The sequence below is a fragment of the Xylaria bambusicola genome (assembly GCF_022495145.1).
Source record: "Xylaria bambusicola strain CBS 139988 unplaced genomic scaffold F5B22scaffold_57, whole genome shotgun sequence".
Classification (NCBI taxonomy): domain Eukaryota; kingdom Fungi; phylum Ascomycota; class Sordariomycetes; order Xylariales; family Xylariaceae; genus Xylaria; species Xylaria bambusicola.
The window spans coordinates 212,310-229,701 of NW_025953610.1; the positions used below are offsets into that span (position 1 = coordinate 212,310).

The following is a 17,392-nucleotide window of genomic DNA, read 5'->3' on the forward strand; positions in this document are numbered from 1 at the left end:
AGCCGCGATCCGGAGCTCCGGGGGTCCGCCACAAACAATCTCATGAAAACGGCTGGGCTCCGGCCATCATTCCTGCAAAGCTAACAACACCTTGTGATCAACAAAAGTACCTTGGAGTATACAAGGCATAGGCACTGTATCACCTAAAATAATCTGGTACCAATGATTGGGAGCAGGCTCAGGTAATGGATATCAACTGACAGCAGCTTTGACCAGGTCTCCTTGTAAGACCAGCTGTCATTAGGGGAGCAAAGAGTCCACTACATGATCATTATATATGACTACTATATCCAGTAATACCTAGGAACTAAGCAAATTTTCATATTGAAACAATGTGCCTCTATTCCAACAGAATTCACCTACTCCATTTTCATCCTAGACCATTACAGCTCCTCATTACCTGGCTACCACAATTCCCAACCGGAATTTGTGCCACCCATTGAGCTCATTTCTGGACTCGCCCCTTTGTAGTATAGCTTCCCTGTGGAGATGGCTACTTTGAATTTTTGTAGAGATTGTGTACATGGAAACCTCTGAGGGATGAATCGAGCACTGCGCTTAAGTCACATTCATTGCTAGTGCCTACAAACATCAGGCACACTAGTAACACCAATGCCTTTCCTGTATACATGTGGGCTGCCATGGCTGCTGGAGTTCAAGGCCTGTCGTACAAATCCACGCAGGAGAGCTTGGGTATATTCTGTTTCAGATCAATATATCTATTATACTTCGTATATATTTATCTAACGTTACGATGAGAAGTTCACAATGAATGTACTCTTCTATGCCGTGCCCTAGTATCGCCTGAAGAAGGAGGAATAAGGTCAGGTGCCTTATTGTACTATCTATTCAGCATCTAGTAAATCTACTAGCTCATGGTTTCCTGCTCAACAGGGGCGTGGAAGAGAAAAAAAAGCCATGGCCACAGGCACGTCCCAGTCCACCTGAAACAGCGCTGGCTTGAATATGTTTGCACAGTGGGTGTATTGAACGAAATCGGGTCTGTGTGACTCCAGTCCAGTCTTCTCCCATCAACGGCTGCCCAATTCCCCCAGTATAAATTTCCAGCTGGGATCCTCTCAGTCTGTTCCCTTTGCTACCCTCTTCAATCAACAGCCATCCCTCTGTCTACCTACCCCTTCCGTCTATTCTTCTATCTGAGCTCTGTTATTATCTCGTCGCAAGTAAGCTACCATCCTCTTATCTTGCCACCAGGTTTATCTATTCTGTGTCTCCTTTTCGGGATGGTGATCAACCCAGCTAAGGATTTGCTAAGCATGCACTAACTTTCCATCTCAGTGATTCCTATTCCTCCGGTACCCCGAGACACCACAGCCCAGTACCTATTGGCGATGCTCAAGTGCTTTCGCTGGGACGCGGTAGTAAGTCACGTTAACAGCAAGAACGTATAAATTCTTTGAACAAGAAACTTAATATTTGCCCAGATCGATTTTGGTAGGCTCGGTTATTATCTGAGAACTTCAAGAGTTGAAGCCCAAAGACGTGTAAGTTCTATTACTTTGAATCAAAATAATGAATTCAACGCGAGCTATATGTGCCTTCAAGAGCCCTACACCCTAGTCTCAACGCATCGTATATAAGAAGCTTCGGACCACCTCGTAAGTGACGATAACTAACTGTATGTCACAGTGGGATTGGTTGAGAACGACGTACTGTTTGAGCTCTGGTGATCCCAGAGCATATCGATCGCTACCCACTGAGGATGAGATGAGGGACATTATTTACGCCATCTGGTGCTTTAATGAAAGACCTCGGGTATTAAAAACCATTCCCTATCAGTGATTGGATATTCGTTAACTAACCCTCCTTTTTTTGTTGTTTCAGCTAGACTACCGCGCCCTGATCGCATTGACGGGACTCAGTACAGAAAAGACCGTACGCAAGGTTCGGTATATATTCCAGACCTACTTTAGCCCGCCTCAGCAATGATGGCTACGTATCCTTTGGACGTCGTAGGGCTACCTGCGACGTATCTCCCGAAATCTACAGCTGTCCTTCGGAACCTACACACACCATCGCGTGCTCATAAATGTATGAGTTGGCTAGCTGTTGACGAGTAAGCTGGGATCACTGCAGTTAGATACTCGAGAATATAGACTCTCTGATACTTTCCCAACTCTATGTGCTACTTATTGTGTGCTTGTGAATAATCTAGGTCACGACCTTTTTGTCTTGCCCGAAAGACTACTTACTTGTCAAGCTGAAAGCATGCTGTTACCGATTCCCTAAAGAACCACAAGCAAACCTATGAATGATCTCTTTTAGTATACGTGAACGGTGTATTGGCGCGATCCTGTTGTAAAATATACCAGCTCGACGACACAAACCGCGACCCTCCGGGCAATACCACTACTAGATTAGATCTTAGCTGTCGGCGTCTCCCTCTGTGCCAGATCTTTGAGATTCTTTCTCAAGATCTTTCCAGAAGGGCTCTTCGGGATCGCATCAATAAAAACTACACCGCCTCTTAGACTCTTATACCTCGACAGCCCCTGCTTGCTGAACCACTCGATGATCTCACGCCCGCTGATTTCTTTTCGATTCGCGACTATGTAGGCCCTACTACAGCGTTAGTCCCAGCCAACCGCACAAAACCCTGAGCACTACTCACCGAGGAACCTCCGTCCCCTCACCAGGGACACCGATAACCGCCGCATCGAGGATCTTCGGATGCGACAGCAGCACAGCCTCGAGCTCAGCAGGCGCGACCTGGTTTCCTTTATACTTTATGAGCTCCTAGCGACAAGCACATTAGCTCTCCACGCTTTCTTCCTTTTCGCTTCGCAACCTTGAGCTGCGCAGTATTCATAGAAAGGGAGACATACCTTCTTCCGATCAACGATGAAGAAATACCCGTCTCTAAATACGCCTATATCGCCCGTGCGGAACCAGCCGTCTGTGAACGAATCCCTGTTCGCCTTCTCGTTCCTCCAATATCCCTTCGTGACTACTGGGCCGCGCACCCAAATCTCCCCTGACGCACCGGGCTCGACGTCTCTCTCGTTGTCGTCGACGATGCGTGCGTAGCAGTTCGGTATGAGGGGTCCGACTGATCCCGCTGGTGCAACGTGGGCTAGCTCCCTTGGTGTGGCGGTAATAGCACCCGTCTGTACGTGATATAGTCAGCACCTTGTATTTCTATATTCAACTCGGGAATAGTAGCAAAGACGACCAAGGGGAATGATAGGGGTGCCCGAGGGACGGAAAGTAATCCTAATACGCAATTTGATGAGCCCTACCGTCTCACTAAGGCCCCAGCACTGCCGCACCAACGTGGTGCCGTTACCAAGCTTCCGGCCAACTTCTATCTGGAGATCCTGTCCCATCGGTGCCGCGCCAGATAAGGCGTCGTCCCAGGTGTCAAAATGGTCCTTTACCAAAGGTGACTTGGCAATCAATAGGAAAATCGGCGGAACGGTGAACATGGTTGTGGCCTTATATTTCTTCGCATATTCGCAAAACTTGGGGAAGTCGAACCGCTGCATCCAGTAGCAGGTCCCGCCAAGATAGCAGTTGTTCACGAGGTAGCTTTGGACGCCTGCAATGTGGGCGGCGGGGAGGTGGGCTAGATTAATATCTACAATGAGTTAGTAGAAGGTTTTCAAAGTTGAAGGTTGCCATTTCGGCGCGGTGATATCCGTGGCACTCCGCATTTCGTGGGAAAAGGTAAGGAGAAACTAGACGCACTGCGGAATTATCAGTTCAGAACCTTTAAAGGGCTGTAGGGGGGGTGTTCAAGCGTCCCATCTCTCGTACATACCACTTGTATCCTGGCGGTTTCGTCTTTTCGACATACTGCCTCCCAGGCTCAGCATTGAGCGTGCAAGCAGCAACACTATTTCGGTGCGAGATACGCATAGCCTTCGGCAGCCCCGTCGTTCCGCTCGAGAACAGCAAGCATATGACACTGTTTTCAAGCTCCACGGGATCTGTGATGCGCCGCCAGTCAAGCTCCTGGTTAGATATCGGCACCTTTGCGCCCGATCCCGCCTCCCAGAATTCCAAATCCTTGGTCCCGCCATAGACGAGGATATTCCGCGGTGCGAGCCCGACTTTCTGCGCCGCGGCGAGCGCGGTCTCTTTCAGATCCGCCGTGCACACAATCACCTTGGCTTCTGTCTGCTGCAATTGGTATGCAAACTCGTCTGGTGTCGCGGCAGGGCTAGTAGATGAGAAGATGCCACCGGCTGTGATAGCTGCGTAGAACATGACCGGGATCATGAAGTTACCCGTGGAAATGTTGAAGACGACATCCTTGTCTGGGCCGTTAGCTCCAATCCCATATTGATACCTAAACACATGTGCAGCCTTCTTGGACAACTGCAGGAGTCTCGCCTTAGTGAGATTGTTAGAAGGCTCTGCAGCATCGGCACTATCGGAAATTGAGAGTTAGTAATAGTTATTTTGATACTCGAGAGCCTTAATGGTATGTAAGAAGCAGGAACACCTGAGCCCAGAAGTAGTGAGGAGATAAAGGTTTTCGACTCACGTACTGGATGACAGTGTCAGGTGGCACGCGACTTTCTTCAGATTCTACACCCCACAAGTCAGTTGCACAGTTTCTAAACAGTTGCAAATCTAAAGAGGCACTCGAACTAACCGAACAGCAATGTCATTAAATCGACATTGGGGACTTCGAAGACCTTATCCGGCCCGTAGATTACTTCCCCATTAGATTTGCGCTCGATGGTCGACGCCATAATTTGTTTTCGAGTTTTTCGAAGTTTAAGCTGACTGATTTTGAGGGGTGAACGGGGTTTCGATCACTCCTGCACTAACAGATGTATGGGAACATCAATTAGATATGCAACTTGTTGTTTCTGTATTTCAATTTCCTCGAACCAAAGATAACTGAGTTTCATAGCTTGACATAGCACAAGGAACGTCGTGTAAACGGACAATGCTGACGAGCCAGCCCGCCAGCCACCTTCGTAAGTCCCCCACATTCACTTGTGCCTAGGCTAATCCCAACTTGGCAATCATCTCCAACTTCCCCAGGTTTTTTCCCCAGGTTACTAAACATCAGCCGAGGCACCTAAGCTTCTCCAGAGCCCATATTCCAAGCATAGTACTCTGCAGACTAGTCTGATAATCTTCTAGTCTTCAGCAAGTATATAGACAATGTTCGGCGAAAAATAACCCGTTGTTGCGTCACCTACTGATGCACCCGTTAAACCAACAGAATGTTAAGTATACTCGTATTTAGACTTACCTACCTCTAAGTATATGATTAAGAGTGATTAGATTGAACGGTGTGTTCAGTGACATTTCTTATCCCTGAGAATTACTATATTGCCGCTCATATCTGGCATTTCAGAAGACGTGATAACCCAGAGCTGGCTATGTGCTTCCGCCGAAACACTCCAAGGCAAGCTGATATAGCTATTGCGCAGGTTATGGACGACATGAATCCCTTACCTTGGCGATACGAAGGTTTGTCCAAAGGCTTTTACACGCTTGAGTGTTCACAGCTGCTATGTTGATGATTGACAAGTGTGGCACTAGTGACACAAGCTGAGGTAGATTCTTGATCTAAGAGCAAGATGTGCAGCCTTGCTTAACTGCTCTTAGGAATAGACTCCATGATCTGACATGCTCACCTAGACAGAGCTAGACGAACTAGCGGGAGCCCTGATGAGGCTTGTAAGATACCGAGTTGGCTCGAAATGGCCAGGAGAACTCACCGCGATGAAATTGCCAGGAATGGCCTATTGGCCATATTTGATTCAAGTGTTGAGAATCAGGCGTTGTTCTAAGTGGCCGGTTTTCTTGACACGAACATCTACACATACTATCAGTCTCCTATCTCATAAGACAAGCAGCAATGGATAGCGCAGTTGATATGGCTCAGAAATGCCTTTACGACGTCATCGTTTTCATGCACCAAGTGAATCGCAACGAAGAGGGTTACGACAAGAAGTCGAAACACGCAGCTAGGAAGGAACTCGGACCGTAGCACTACCAACTCGGAAGTATCTGTTTTTATCATCATCGCCAAAAGAACCGAGATCGAGGGATCCCCAACACTGGCGCGTCCAATGGAACGTCATGCTACACTTACTTGCAGTTGAATAAGTCTCATGCGGTTACTTGGGCTGTACCCCTAAGGCGACCCGTCGCACTCTCTATCTTAGCAGTCCGAGAGCCAAATTGTATCTGTGAACTAGTAAGTATTTGGTTTGATATGGGCCACAAACTCTCTTACTGCTTTCTTCTTCTGGCGTGCAGTAATGGGGAGGCCCAGCTGGTCAGCCAGAAGTCTCAGGAGTCGCTTCGCTGGGTCGATGACTGCAGGATGGAAGGCATTCTCAAAATCGCACTTCTCCCACACCGGGCTGCTAATGGCGAATTTGAGAAAATCTTCGTCAAGATATGGGAAACGCACTTCTCTACCCCAGTGCGCCATGATGCGATCATCTCGACCGAGATTACGCTGCCCAATGCGGCTAACATCTAGCAGCAATTCGTCAACAAGACCACTATAGCCAGCCCTCTTAAACGCTGCCTCATGTCGAGAGTAGCCGCCAAATAATTCATCTGCTCCAAGCCCGGATAGAAGCACTCGTGCTGAAGTACTGATTACAGGCGGCGAAGATTGCCACTCAATCTGGCTGACATAACAGTCTCCCGTACCCCTTGCTGCGAAATACAGGGCAAAACCAATTGACAAGTCCATTTCAGTGTCATGTGGATAGATCAAAGACAAGATCTTGGCCTTGTGGGCCATGGCTTCTTCGAATGGGACATTTACCTGTGCACAACTTAGTTTCAATCTATTAGATGAGGGTGAGAGTGGGGGATACGTACAGCGATGAAACGCCAGTATCTCCCTGGACAGGAAGATTGTAGTTCAGCAAAGGCTTTCCGTCCGGTGGCTCTATCGGGACAGCCTTCGTACATATCTGCAGCCTGTAGGTGCGGTTGTGTAGCGGCTATGGCAACTTGGCGTGGGTTTTCGAAAGCGACATTTATCAAGTCTAGGCCTTGGTCGATAGGCACAAGCTCATGAGCAAGTCTCGCAAGAACAGTGCAGTCTAGGCCACCCGAGAAGAGGATAGCAATGCGGGCATCGACGTCTGAAGTTGGATTCGGTGGCTCAGGGACTTTTAGAACACGCGGCTTTAGGGATTCCACCAGTTTGTACCTAAGAATTTGAAGCGAGGGCGAGCTGAAGTCCAACACATGCTTTGAGGACGGCAGTTCTTTGTTAAAAATACCAATGCTCGAAACCTAAATATTATTTTAGCTCCAAATCTTCGATTGTGAGCCTCCATAACTTACCATCTCATCATTACTAGACTGTAGCCAGGCATGCTTGGCGACATGGTCATTTAAAGGACTTTCGTTTGAGGCTTCATTATATAACCCCAAATTTATTGACCAGATTCCGTCGGAACTAACTTCTTCCCAGCCATTTGTTGGCACAGATGCAATACTGGAGAGCGTGATAGAGTTTGTGTCATCCGAAGGTTTGATAAGGAGAGACCGCCTTCCGAGGCGATCGCGGCCATAATAGATCTGGCTAGAAGCAGAATCGTAGTAAACAAAGGCGAAGGGACCCTCAATCCTCCGCAGCACGTCTAACACATGGGCCTCTCTAGTCTGGTGGAACGATGAACCAGAGGACTGAAGCATAGAAAAGACAGCTTCGCCGTCGTTGCCGTCAACAGGCCGGCCATCGATGCGCCAGGCCTCGCCATTCCAGCATAGCACTGACCCACCGGGCGTCTTGTCTTGGAGCGGCTGCTTGGCAACATGGTCTCCTCTCAAGGCCAGAACGGTCGAAGTGAAATAGAGATGAAGCTGGCGATCTGCATCAGCACAGGCGAGTTCCCGCTGAGCCTGACCAAAGTGGTCGGGTCCTCGGTTCACCAAGGACTGCTTCAGCTCAGATGATAATCCGGAGTACTTGGATGTGGTGATTGCCGCATGGATGCCGCACATGTTTCTATGTGCAAGGGGCCTGGACAGTCCGAGAGCGCGAGCGCGTGTTGCGTGTTATACCTAGCAGCCAAGCAAGAAAGGAGCCTTTAGTGATGTCGAGGCTGAAGAATGGAGGATACTTACTAAGTACCTTAGGTAAGTTTTTAGGTACCTAAAGAACTGAAGGGTTTAGCGGAAGTGGGGGCCACGTACAGCGTGTAAATCCCCTAAAATTTTTCACTATAAAAATGGGCTACACCTTGCTGTGCACATACACGCTTAATTACCTACCTACATATAGATAGAGGACTATTGAAAGAGTGAAGGGGTTGGAATACAGAAAAGGAGAGGGTTGGTAGCTCGGGTAGAAATGGAAAAGAAATGGAAGAAGAAGGAAAATATATATATATATATGCTATGTATATGGTGAACAACTTAAAAAAAGTGCATTAAAAAAGTGTAAAATGTTAGCTAGCGATTGTTTCGATCAATCGACCTCCGGGTTATGAGCCCGGCGCTCTTCCACTGAGCTAGCTAGCTTGCTTTAGGACCAGATGGTTGGTCACTGTTGATGGATCCGGCACATTTTGAAACTTATATACATAAGTAGTTTCGCATGATATCTGCTCCTAATATCCAGATTTGCATTTACATGTGCCCTTTTGCTATACCAAAATGCCATCTCGCAATAACTACGCATCCATATCAAATACATTTTACCATCCCGAGTTTGGGCACAAGTGTATTTATTGCTCTGTTGGTTGCCCTTTGTACATGATATCGAACACCAAATAAAAGCGCGACTAGTTTTCAGACGCACTCTCATCGGCCATGTCGACCTTATTATCCACGCTCAGGTTGAGACCAGCCCAGCTGTTGCCAATTCCAAGGCATGTCGCATGCCAGCATCCCAGTTGTCGTTAGCTTCAGTGGGCCAGCTTGATGTGTCATCAGGGCAGGTTCACATTCCCGTTAAGGTCTCCGAATAATCCATCTAGGATAAAAGATTCCTGTTGGAACAAGCCATGCTTAAGCAACCCGCCATATCGCAATCGCAAACCTCCGCATCCCTCTTGTTATTTCCTTGCCTCCGTCCAATTTAACTTGCTGATAAAGACGATACCACCCACGCTATCTTGACTATTGCCACCCCAAAAGACAAACGCTAACGCCATATACTGTTACCTATGCTAGATGAAGTTAATGAAACATAACGCAAGGGACATTTATGCCAGGCCGCCTTCATGCGAGCGTGGCAGTGGCCGGCTCCAGTTCACACTCTGTACTGTTCGAGTCGCTTCTTCATGCTCGCTATCTATACTGCTCCGAGATCGCGTAGTGTCCATGGTCACCAGCTCCACATTGGATCCGGACTCCAGACCCTGGTGGGTGCTTTGGCTGTGAATTGACCACTCGTTCTTGACTTTGATGGGACTTTTTGCACTCTCGCAATCATCAAGGCGATCAAACTTTTGACGCGAGGATTCGCCTGGCGGCGTCTGAGAGTTCGAAAATTTGGACCGATTCGTCAAAGTAAGGAGTTTGGGCGTGATGGTGAGCAGAAGGGCTCTTACTGAGGGCAAGCAACCGCAGATAATGCTGACCGAGGCTTCGATGATAGAGTACAGTCCTGGCTCGACGTAATCGTAACTAACGTTTGTGGAATTCGCGAACACCACAAGAGTCCTTAGACGAAGGACGCTGATGATCGTGATGCTGTTCCCATGCCTGCATTAGTGATGTGATGAAACAGGCTGGGCCGACAATTGAAATCTACTTACAAGAACCCGAGCGCGAACATGATTATTATGCGAATTTTCCTCCCCCTTGAAGCCGAAAGTTTTGCTAATGATGGTAGTGGTAGAATTATGGTCGTGAGATCTACAGATAATAAGAGTTAGCGATCAATTCTAGCAGATCAGGATGTACTGGGAAAGGAAAATAAAAAGTCGCTCCAATGGAGTGTCTCTTATTTGACGCCCTTGACAGAAATGCCATTATAGAAGATTTACCTAAAGCGATATTGATTCCAGCTTGTATCCACGACTGGAGATGGAGATCATTGCAATGTCCTTGAAACGTTCCGTCCCAAAATGTCCAAGCACCATAGATTGGAGAACATTGAAAGATGGTGGCCAGCACAAAGGCGATCAAGTTCGCGGCGTTCAGCCCGATGAGCGCATAGCTTGCCCATCTGATATGTTTTTGCGGGAACACCTTGAGATAGAAAAAGAGGATCGCAATTCTCGTAAGGGGTAAACCAGATTGGTATATAATCTCTGCCCACCAATACAACTATGGACCAAGTCAGCGACATCCGCAGAGTACATTATGATCAGATGGTCGGGGTTCCATACATAAAGGATCTTTGTGATATTATCCTGAGGTATGCTCCAAACATCATGCCCCAATCCTAACTGGGACAATCTGAAGGCCACCCATAAAACCGGAAGCGTCAAAGCCTAATATCGAAGGGAAAAAAGTCAGAAATCCCACTGTCGTCACGAATAACGGCGCGATAGAACTTACCACGCTGATACCTAGCATGATGTCGCTAACATCAACCTGCTGTTGTAGCACGAATCGAGACACCAGCTTCAAAATGAAGAAAATCGTGCTGAGGATGATTGTCACCAGTGGAACCAGCCATACTGCTAAGTTTACTATACGGCATCAGATGTCAGTAAACACCGCGAGATAGTGGAATTTGCATGATTTCCATAGTGTGATGCGCGAAAGAGCTTAAGATGTGCCTCTCGTGAGAAAGGATAAATCGAGGATTACGTACTGTTCCTTGATTCAACACCGCACAATGCCTTCGCGATTTTTGCTGTCGCTAATAAAGAGTATTAGTGTGACGCTCAACGGAAGAAAGAGAATCCAATAAAGGGGTCATACTCAACGCATCCCGCGGAGGGCACGAGTGTGCGATACATGCCTCAATCTCTCCAATCAAGGCGTCATTGGCGCAAACACAGGCGAAGTCGGTCGGCGAACATGACGATTTTTGCGACACTGTACCGCTTATACAGAGGAGCTATAGAATATTATCAGTAACATTCGGAGGGCTTGTGCTAGTATTCGAAGATCACATACGCCGCATTCAGGAACGTCGTTTGGATTAAATCCAGCAAGATCTGCAGCAAATGCGACGGAAGCAAATCCAATTAAGCACCCTAAGACCAGTGCCCTTCCCAACATGATGGCTACATAGACGCCAACAAGGAAATCTTTTGCCCGTTAGACAGAGACGATTAAGTATTAGGAAAACTCCGAGGGCTTCGACCACGAAGCGCAAGCCTCTGTAAGATATAAACTATCGTGACAGCTTTTCATATGATTCTTTCAACGTTGAGACTATGTACACGAGGTCGAGGTCTTTCCAATGAGCCCATCGGGATATCACCTCAGATGGCTGGTTACCAATCCCGGTCCACCTAGTTTGATGATCCTCCCCATATTTACCCATACCCTAGCACGAATTTGTCAAGGGCCAGACATTCTGACGTGAAGATTGGTATAGCCGACCCTGCTATAATACCTGGATCACATCCTAGGTAGTTAGCATGGGACATGGTGCGGTAGACCAGTACGTAGGTACTTAGGCATATAGGTATTTCACGATGCATAGGAATATTGCTCGGATAACTAGGTATTTCTTGGTTTTCATGTGATATTGGATAGTCGTTAAACCGAACATAGCAAAGATCGTTCCTATAAAGAAACTATGTAATTTACATTTGCCTTATCGAACGGCTCTGACATATGTGTACCTGCATACTTAGGCTCAATGCCATGCGGATGCAGACGTTGGAGGTGTGATATGGGGCAGTCATTAAACCAAGTGGAGGAGCACAACTCTCCCCAACAACGGCGGCATTTCTAGCCAAGCTAGTTCTAAGCGGAGCTCAATGCCCGGGGAAGACATTAAGCTAGCACTGCCACAGCTAGCTATAAGATAGAAACGTTTCGACTTGGCTGCGTCCGTAAAGATCGATTCTAAAGCATTGTGACTATCTTATTTTCTTTTTTCAGCTCCGTTAGTCCTGTTCTCGGTCCGTTGATGGAGACTGGAACATAAGACAAAGGGGAGATCGCCTGACAGAACCCATTCCAGAGGAGGATAGGGAACCATGTGAAAAGCACTCTTGGAAACTTTGAGTGAATTCATGGGGCACTAACTACGCTTATGCAAGCAGAGTTCGCCGATGCTACGCTGTCATCCTACCATACCTTTACCGTTCTTGGAGACCCCAAGACTATTAACGTCTCGTACTGGTCCGATTCACCAACATGCCGCATGTGCATACTTACTTATAACATGTAGGTAGTCTCGGTAGTGTAGATAATACGTATGTAGCACACACTATTAATTTGTTGATAATAGGTATGTCAGTACCTATGACAGTATACTACCTACCCGTAAGCCATGAAGATCAACTGCCCGTCGGCCAGTTATGGGTACTATAGTGCGAAACAAACAGAAAAGACAAAGAGCATGCATATATATTCTCCTGCGGAACTCGGCGCCGTCACATTCGTAACGGCTCTGAGATAACGTACGATCGTGGAGGTTGCGTACCTACATGATCCGCATGACAGATATAAGCAATCTACTCAGGCACATGTAAGCATAAGACTGCTTGACGCACATTACACTAGGTCGGTTCCCCTCGACAACGTGATGATAATTTCTTCCGGCAGCTATCCTCTGATTCCGGACCATCTTATCAGTAAAACATACGTAGGGCACTACGTGTACACCACGAGTATCACTCCGCACCAAGGGGGGTTGCATGGCAATCGCGCCATCACCAACGGCTCGTAAAGTAGCGCGTTGTTTAGCTCCCGGCAACAATCCCGGCTTTGGAGTTTCTTGGCGATCAGTCAGACAGAGGAGTAACCAGGGTAGCGCTGGGGGATGATGCCTCGTACCTGCATTTACCAAAATCCAGGTAGCGAGGTCGTATGCCAGAATATATCCATCTAGGCCAAGCAATTGGCATAGTGAAGTACATTATATTTAACAGATTATCCTGATCTCTTGTAGATACAGGCGTTAGTAATGTAACTTCATCGCTCGCATGTAACAAATAACAGACAACCTCAATACCTGGTCCTAGTCTCTACACTAAGTAGGTAGTTTAGCTATCAATAAACGGCAGATGCACTCTTACTTTGCCTCTGATCTGGGTAATACTGGTTGGTGGTGGATGCCGAAGGTGTATATGTAGGTAGACCGTAGCATTGCAGCGCACTACCGGTGGCTTGCATTGAAGCGACCATGTTATCCTTGTTTACCGAGATATAATTTGGTGCTTTTGGCACAATATCTTGAAAGGTCTCACGTTTACATGTATATTGTTTCCGAAGCAATTCCATGAGATTCGAATATTAGAAATTAGTTCCAGTCTTATCAACTGCTCTCAACTACTTTCCATGAGCTAACGAGGCCAAGACGTGTTGACTTGTCTAGATCAGTGTCCTATGTGGCACTTATAGCTATCCTTAGTTAAACGGCTAGGCAGCTTTACTCCCAAACAATAACATCGAGGCTCCCATTTGAGGTATTGCGCCGAACTATTTTCCAGCGACATTCAAGGTCCGTCACTTCCCACGAGTCATGACCGACTATTTCAAACATGAGACTCATTCTAATAAGGGTTGTTGTGCCTAAGTATGGGAAGAGCTGAGGGAACTTTTCGACATCGCCAACCTCGTGATACTAACTACCTGCCTAAACAGAATCCTAGAGACAATTTTTTATTCTTTGGCACGCTTTTCCGCAACATCCGTCTCTATGATACTATACTCTTTCAGGTCCAACAACTACATGGTCTGCCCACAGTTATTTATGTTGATCTTTCCACTTTCAGGGCTTACATACTAGCAACCCCTTTACACACGCTACGCTACACCAAGTGCGCAAGCAACCTTGTCACCCCACTTCATCAAGGTTGTTAGCTGCTCCCTGCTCATCCCAACATGGAATGACTACACACACGATACTACCATACTTCCTTCCATATTCGACATACTGAAGCCCCAATGACACGAGCTTTGCTATTACTATGCCGGTTGGTAGTTTGTTATAATCCACTCGATACCGCTAAACTGACATAGATGATACCAGTACCTTATCTGACATCCCTTCCCAAAGAGGCCCATGGTTTATCTGTTATGACAAGGCCTGGTGCTCGAAGGATTTCTGACGAAACTACCGGCAATTCTCTTTTCTCGCCCATTTGGTTCACGCCACTTACGTACGCATTGAGAGATGTTGTAATTGATGCGACTACGTTATAATTGCCTGTGCTTTGCATAACTTAGGCTGGTACCAACTTCCAAAACGACATAATGCGGTTCGCTGGTTTCGTTTCCTTGGCTATACTGGTCGAAGCCGCCTTTTCACTGTGAGTCGCTCGCTAGGAATTAGGTCAGCCTGTTCCCTAACTTCTGCGCAGCTCTTATAGCCAGAGGCACAACCAATTCTTTCATCATAAGAAGCGCCTCAGCAATGGGACGAAAGAGTACGACTATGTCGTTGTTGGGTCAGGACCTGGCGGCGGTCCAGTCGCGGCGAACCTCGCTATAGCCGGCTTCAAGGTCTTGCTAATTGATGCTGGTGGTGACTCTGGAGGGGGTAAAACACATTCTCAATTATCATGATCAGGCGCACTGACTAATGGACAATAGCAACGGAGGAAGTTGTTCCCGGTCTACACTTCCTAGCTTCTGAATTCGAGAACACGGCGTGGAACTTTTGGGTCAATCACTTCGACGATATAGGCCAACAGAGGAAAGATTCAAAGATGATCTACAAGATGCCCAATGGCACTCAGTACAGAGGCCTCAACCCTCCCCCAGGCGCAGAGCCGCTTGGTATCCTATACCCCAGAGCTGGCACGCTCGGTGGTTGCTCACGACACAATGCTATGATCACGATGTACCCCTTCGATCAAGACTGGGATAATATTGCCGAGTTAACTGGCGACGACTCATGGGCAGGCGCCAACATGAGGCAATACTTCGAGAAAGTAGAGAAGAACGAGTATCTCCCCAGCAGTATTGTAGGCCATGGCTATCATGGTTGGCTTACCACTTCGGTGACTTATCTGGGCCTTGTTCTCGAGGACTTTAAGTTCCTCAACCTGGTCTTATCAGGGGCAACAGCTGCTGGGAAAGATCTGGTGACGGGCCTCCTCAGTACTGTAACAAATCTCGCCACCATTTTCGCCGTCGATATTAACGGCCCGGGCCAGCTCGGTAGGCCTGGGTTATACCAAGTCCCCATCGCTATGAAAGACGGCGTGCGGGCTTCCCCACGGGAGCGCATTCTTGATGTTGCTAATGCAGTGAACGATGATGGGACTCTGAAGTATCACCTCGATATTAAGCTGTACACATTGGTAAGCTTTACGCAGGGCATTCCTGTCTCTTCTATAGGGTTATATGAAACTGATGGTGAATAGGTAACCAAGATCAACTTCAAGGATGTCAACGGCACTCCCCGTGCAATCGGCGTTGAGTATATTGAAGGGAAGAGCCTATACCGTGCTGATGCCCGTTCTGCTACAGCTCAAATCACAGGCAAAGGCTCGGTCCGTGCTTCTCGCGAGGTCATCGTTGCTGGTGGTGCGTATAACACACCACAGCTTCTCAAGCTCAGCGGTATTGGGCCTGCTCCCGAGCTAGAATCATTCGGCATACCCGTTGTGGTGGATCTTCCTGGTGTTGTATGTTTACATTCCCACCCCATCCCCAAACACGTCGCTCACGGAAAGCACAGGGAACCAATATGCAAGATAGATATGAAAACGCAGTAATATCCGTGTCAGACAAAGACTACGCGTTGACCGCGGACTGTACCTTCCAATTAACGGACGGTCCCGACCCATGTCTGGAGAAGTGGGAAGCCGGCCAGAGTCAAGAGTCCAAGGGCGTGTACGCCACGAACGGCGGCGCAGTAGCCTACGTGCTCAAGTCGTCCGTCGCAGATAAAGACGCAGACGTCATCATCCTCGGAGCTCCGGGTGCCTTCGAGGGGTATTTCCCGGACTATTCGCGGTACTCGCTAAGCGACAAGCGTCACTGGTCATGGCTCATTCTCAAGGGCCACACGCGCAACCGCGCGGGCACGGTGAAACTCGTGTCCACGGACCCGCGCGACATGCCCAACATCACCTTCAACAACTTCGCGCAGGGCGGCGAGGAGGACGTCCAGGCCCTGTACGAGGCCTTCCAGTGGAGTCGCAGCGCAATGGACAGGTACATACCCACCTTTGGCGCGTTCGAGGAGAACTGGCCCGGGAGGAGTCACACCGATGAGCAGGCCATCAAGCAGTGGCTCCAAGATGAGGCATGGGGCCACCATGCCTCATGTACTTGTCCCATGGGCGCCGACGACGATCCGATGGCCGTGCTGGACTCGGACCTCAAGGTCCGTGGCGTCAAAGGGCTGCGTGTCGTCGATGCCTCTGTTTTTCCTAGGATTCCCGGCTTCTATATTGTTACGGCTATTTATACCATGAGCCAGAAGGCTAGCGAGATGATCATCGCGGATGCGAATGCCGGGAAAGTATAAGGATAATGCGAATGAGTGGCAGGATTGTAATAGGTCGCGTACAAAGATAACCGACCGGAATATTTCCCACTGACGATCATGTTCTTAGTCCAATATGCGTTAATATTAATTCTAGCTCATATATTTATATATCCATCTATAGCCCAAACACTAGATATGTACATCAATACGGACTGGAGGTGCTTTTTCTATGCCAAATGGTACACAAGGCTGAATAGAGTGATGAAACTGCGTACGTGTCACGAAGTACGTCCTTTTTCTTGTTCACTATACAAAGTTAACAGCGGCACGACGCCAGTATGGGGAATCTACATATGAGCCGCACACAACCTCGATTTAAAGACACAGTCTACCCTAGACTTGGTAAAGGGGGTTATGAAGGAGAAGATAGTAGGGTGGTCAAGTTGGTAATTTTGAGTAAGAAGAAATCCAAGAAATCCTTTTTCTTTCTTTTTTTAAAAAAAAGAATAAAAATAAAAGCGCAAGCATTTCGATAGCTCGATTCATCTTCTTTCATCTAGCTCCTACGCCTCTGTTAATTGCTAAGAATTCGTTTTCTCAGCAGCCATCTTCATCATTCGGAACTTCGGCAATTGTATACCTTCCTACAGTTGAGAGCGCGAACGCCTGCGACTCGTAATGTCTAGACGGTCTCAGTGAACATATAATAGTAATTAGCATCCAGCTAGGAGTCTGTGATGCAAGAACTTTATCTTCTTCACATCACCACCCTGGAGCACAACCCCTAGTCTACGATTCAAGCGCCTACATGTGCTATCACGACATATGCCTACCATCGCACCTCTTGGGGAGAGAGTCTTCGCTAGATCATCAATATCACCAGTTAATATTGAGAGGCCTGAT

At 47.7% G+C, this 17,392-nt stretch overlaps 4 protein-coding genes and 1 non-coding gene across 5 annotated transcripts; 1 reads left to right on the top strand and 4 right to left on the bottom strand.

Moving 5' to 3' along the window:
- Positions 1 to 1,907: 1,907 nt before the first annotated feature.
- F5B22DRAFT_660226 (uncharacterized protein) lies at positions 1,908 to 5,393 on the bottom strand. The gene is made up of 8 exons (XM_047980264.1): positions 4,622 to 5,393; positions 4,515 to 4,554; positions 3,782 to 4,393; positions 3,700 to 3,707; positions 3,261 to 3,598; positions 2,847 to 3,128; positions 2,633 to 2,757; positions 1,908 to 2,580 (listed from the first exon to the last, which is right to left on the bottom strand). The coding sequence occupies exons 1-8, from the start codon at positions 4,719 to 4,721 to the stop codon at positions 2,379 to 2,381; spliced, it is 1,707 nt and encodes a 568-aa protein (XP_047826712.1). The 5' UTR covers positions 4,722 to 5,393; the 3' UTR covers positions 1,908 to 2,378.
- A 562-nt stretch (positions 5,394 to 5,955) lies between these two features.
- F5B22DRAFT_449689 (asparagine synthase-domain-containing protein) lies at positions 5,956 to 8,505 on the bottom strand. Its single transcript, XM_047971945.1, has 4 exons — positions 7,303 to 8,505; positions 6,829 to 7,251; positions 6,227 to 6,772; positions 5,956 to 6,177 (listed from the first exon to the last, which is right to left on the bottom strand). Exons 1-4 carry the CDS (start codon positions 7,963 to 7,965, stop codon positions 6,100 to 6,102), a joined length of 1,710 nt encoding a protein of 569 aa, XP_047826713.1. The 5' UTR covers positions 7,966 to 8,505; the 3' UTR covers positions 5,956 to 6,099.
- F5B22DRAFT_t170 lies at positions 8,413 to 8,484 on the bottom strand. The gene has a single exon. It is a non-coding gene; the product is annotated as a tRNA-Met (tRNA).
- Positions 8,506 to 8,970: 465 nt separating the features above from the next.
- F5B22DRAFT_449789 (uncharacterized protein) lies at positions 8,971 to 11,568 on the bottom strand. Its single transcript, XM_047971946.1, has 9 exons — positions 11,546 to 11,568; positions 11,041 to 11,497; positions 10,843 to 10,981; positions 10,733 to 10,780; positions 10,474 to 10,607; positions 10,302 to 10,406; positions 9,957 to 10,239; positions 9,726 to 9,825; positions 8,971 to 9,660 (listed from the first exon to the last, which is right to left on the bottom strand). Exons 2-9 carry the CDS (start codon positions 11,143 to 11,145, stop codon positions 9,171 to 9,173), a joined length of 1,404 nt encoding a protein of 467 aa, XP_047826714.1. The 5' UTR covers positions 11,146 to 11,497; positions 11,546 to 11,568; the 3' UTR covers positions 8,971 to 9,170.
- Positions 11,569 to 14,207: 2,639 nt separating this feature from the next.
- F5B22DRAFT_449818 (uncharacterized protein) lies at positions 14,208 to 16,678 on the top strand. Its single transcript, XM_047971947.1, has 5 exons — positions 14,208 to 14,357; positions 14,409 to 14,587; positions 14,641 to 15,353; positions 15,417 to 15,680; positions 15,734 to 16,678. Exons 1-5 carry the CDS (start codon positions 14,302 to 14,304, stop codon positions 16,526 to 16,528), a joined length of 2,007 nt encoding a protein of 668 aa, XP_047826715.1. The 5' UTR covers positions 14,208 to 14,301; the 3' UTR covers positions 16,529 to 16,678.
- The last annotated feature ends 714 nt before the right edge of the window (positions 16,679 to 17,392 follow it).